Here is a 2,883-nt window from a genome sequence, read left to right on the forward strand (position 1 = left end):
GATAGATAGATAGATAGATAGATAGATAGATAGATAGATAGATAGATGGAAGATAGATAGATAAAGGATTTATTAAATGCTTGCTATTTGTCAGGTAAATTTGTAAGTTCCTTAGCATTAAGTGGTGGGGATATAAATATAAGCAAGCAAGACAGTTCCTGTCCTCAAGCATCTTACATGATAGTATGGGAAGACAAAATATAAATGGATGCCAGAAGTTGGGGTGGGGGTGGGAGGGTGACACAGTGAGGAGACAACAGGGAAGTGGTATGGAATCCTGCTTGCCAGCAAGATAAGATGAAAGTCCATCTACTAGAGCTGGGAGAGCCAAGATTAGAACCCAAGGTTCCAGTTGGGGGAATGTGAAGATGGCAGAGGAGCAGAAGGCTTATTGTGGATGGCTTTTTGAGGTAGAACCAGTAGATGCTTATCATTGCCATGTGACATATAGAAAAGCTGAGACCTACAGAGGTAGCAGCTTTTCCAGTTGGAACCTAAATTGATATTGGACCATTTCTTTGGTCTTTAGTTACAAAGGAGAAGAAAAAGTAAAAATGCCTTTGTGAGGTATTGAGTGTTAGGACTTCCCTGACCTTGTTCTTTGAGAGCCATCCATCAGTTTCTTTGCCATTCCCTGTGGGTGTTTGACCTTGTTTCACACAGAGGGTCAGTGTGTGCCTTCCTCTTTTTTACACACAAAACTAAAAATCAGATTCAGTTATACTCAACAAGCGATTATTAGACGCCTTATGTCATGGAACTATGCTGGAAACTGCATATAAAAAGTTTTTTGAGTTTTTTTAAGTGCAGTCCTTGTCCTCAAGAAGCTTTTGGTCCTACATAATTACCGCCAATTTATCATCATGAGAGGCTTTCAGAGGCTGGATAACCACTTTTTGGAGATTTTAGAATGTAAGCTCCCTGAGCACAAAGACCATTTTGGTTTTTTTTAACTTGATATCTCCAGCACCTGGAACGTGGTAAGCATTTAACAAATGTTTGCTGCCTGATTGATATTGTAAAGGCAGAATTGCAAATAAGACCAATGTGACTGAGGGCCCCATTTTGATGGGTCATGTCATTACCTGTTTATCCACTCAATTCCCTGTTTTGGCTTTTGTTTCCTTAGGTTTCATCGACCGTAGCAATTGAATTCCACTTGAGTGCTATGCTGTCTTCAAAACATGAATTTAAAAGAACCATAAGTGCTGGTATTATTCACTTCTCCCATTACCATGTAAATCTTCTGAACTGCCTTTTTTTAAAAGAAGAGAAAAGAAGAAAAAATAAACATAATGAGGATTATATATATATATATTATACATATCTGTAAACTTGATGGTTACCATTCAGTCATCAGACCTGCTGACATTAACTTCTGACAGTGAAATACCCCCCACCCCACCCCTAGCAGGGCCAAGGACAACAGCTTGGCATCCTCATTTTAAGACTTTCTGGCATGTGGATGTGTCCTATTTGTCCAAGCCCAGCTGGTAACTGCATTCATTCTGTCTTCAGCCACCCTCATCCTCGCAACGTCTATCACTCAACTCCAAAGAAAGCTGAGGCAATGGGTTTCTTTCCGGGAATGACTGTACAAAGTAAAAAAGTTCAGACTGGCCTTTTAAGTAAAGTCCCAAGCACTCAAACCAAATGTGGCTTCTGCTTTGGGGAGCACTTTAGGAGGAGGAAGCAGTTGGGGAGTGCTGCTCTCAGTGACCCCTTTCCCTACACTCCCTCCATTCCATCCGTCTCCATCCTCCATACACTGAACACAAAGGAAAGCCCTTTTCCAACCTGAGTTTATAATCGACCATTGGTCACAAGAGGTGTGTGCGCCTTGAGAAGTAGAAGGTTCATCCTGATTAACTGGTAGAATCACCTCAGACCAAAACTGTGTCTCCTTCCCATGAAACTTGCTTAGAATGAATAAAGTCAGCATTTTTATTTCTTAATGAAAAGTGGATGACCCACAAGTATTAAGAAATCAGAATGTCACTGGTGTTCACACACACACACACACACACACACACACACACACACACATTCCTGAATGTTATTAAGGGACGATGGCTATGTAGGCATGTACATGTAAGACCTGCTTTATGAGCACAATGGCCTAAGGAGCTACTCCGTTGGCTAATGTTCTTAATTTTCCTAATGTTATCCAATGCTGGTTTTTGTCAAGTGCACCATTTCAAGGTGATATATGTCTTGGAAGTGAACTGGGCACAGCACCAAAACTTGAAGGCTGGATACAAGAAGTCATGCTACTGACATTGGTCCTTAAATAACAGAAGGGTCCCTCCTCCAAAGACACTACACTCGATAACCTTCCGTTCCCTTATCTTTTGCTTTGAAGAGTTCATTTGGAGGCACATTGGTGATTCTACATGAGCTCAGCATGCATCAGAACTGTACAGCTATGAACACCAGCCATCCCATGATGCACCCTATTGATCCTTTAAAACCAGCATGAATTTTTTTTTCGTCTTTTTCATAATGCACATAAGAATGAGTTTATCTGTGAGATGATTGACTTGATATCTGGGCAGTAAAAAGAAAATGCACTGATCTTGAGGGAATATGGATCTCTCAATGCATTATGATGAAAAAGACAACTCTCCCTGACAATGGGCATAACATCTGCTGTCCACAAGGGAGTTATATTTGGTTTAGTTTTGTTTTTGATAACCAATAAGTCCTGAATGGCAAAGCTTTACCCAGATATCTGTGAAAATTTGCTTGTCACTAATAACTTAATGTGATCCTTGGATTCTCCACCTCACCTATATTTTGCTTAGAGGTAAACTGACTAGGCTCTCATACAAACAAAAAAAGAGGTAATCCCATCACCACTCCCAACCACCACCACCACCACTA

The 2,883-nt window shown here is 40.6% G+C and overlaps 1 protein-coding gene across 6 annotated transcripts in view; it reads left to right on the forward strand.

The window, feature by feature from the left end:
- PHACTR1 (phosphatase and actin regulator 1) overlaps nt 1–1,961 on the forward strand; it is a 695,847-nt gene extending 693,886 nt beyond the window's left edge. For all 6 annotated transcript variants that reach the window (XM_069092414.1, XM_069092412.1, XM_069092416.1 and 3 more), the window contains one exon: nt 1,130–1,961. In XM_069092414.1, the coding sequence (XP_068948515.1) occupies nt 1,130–1,145 (16 nt within the window). In that variant the 3' untranslated portion in view covers nt 1,146–1,961. The remainder of the gene's footprint in view (nt 1–1,129) is intronic.
- The last annotated feature ends 922 nt before the right edge of the window (nt 1,962–2,883 follow it).

This window comes from Petaurus breviceps, unplaced genomic scaffold, assembly GCF_028583685.1.
Source record: "Petaurus breviceps papuanus isolate PSGF00001 unplaced genomic scaffold, PetGlider_PUasm1.0 190, whole genome shotgun sequence".
In the NCBI taxonomy this organism is placed as follows: domain Eukaryota; kingdom Metazoa; phylum Chordata; class Mammalia; order Diprotodontia; family Petauridae; genus Petaurus; species Petaurus breviceps.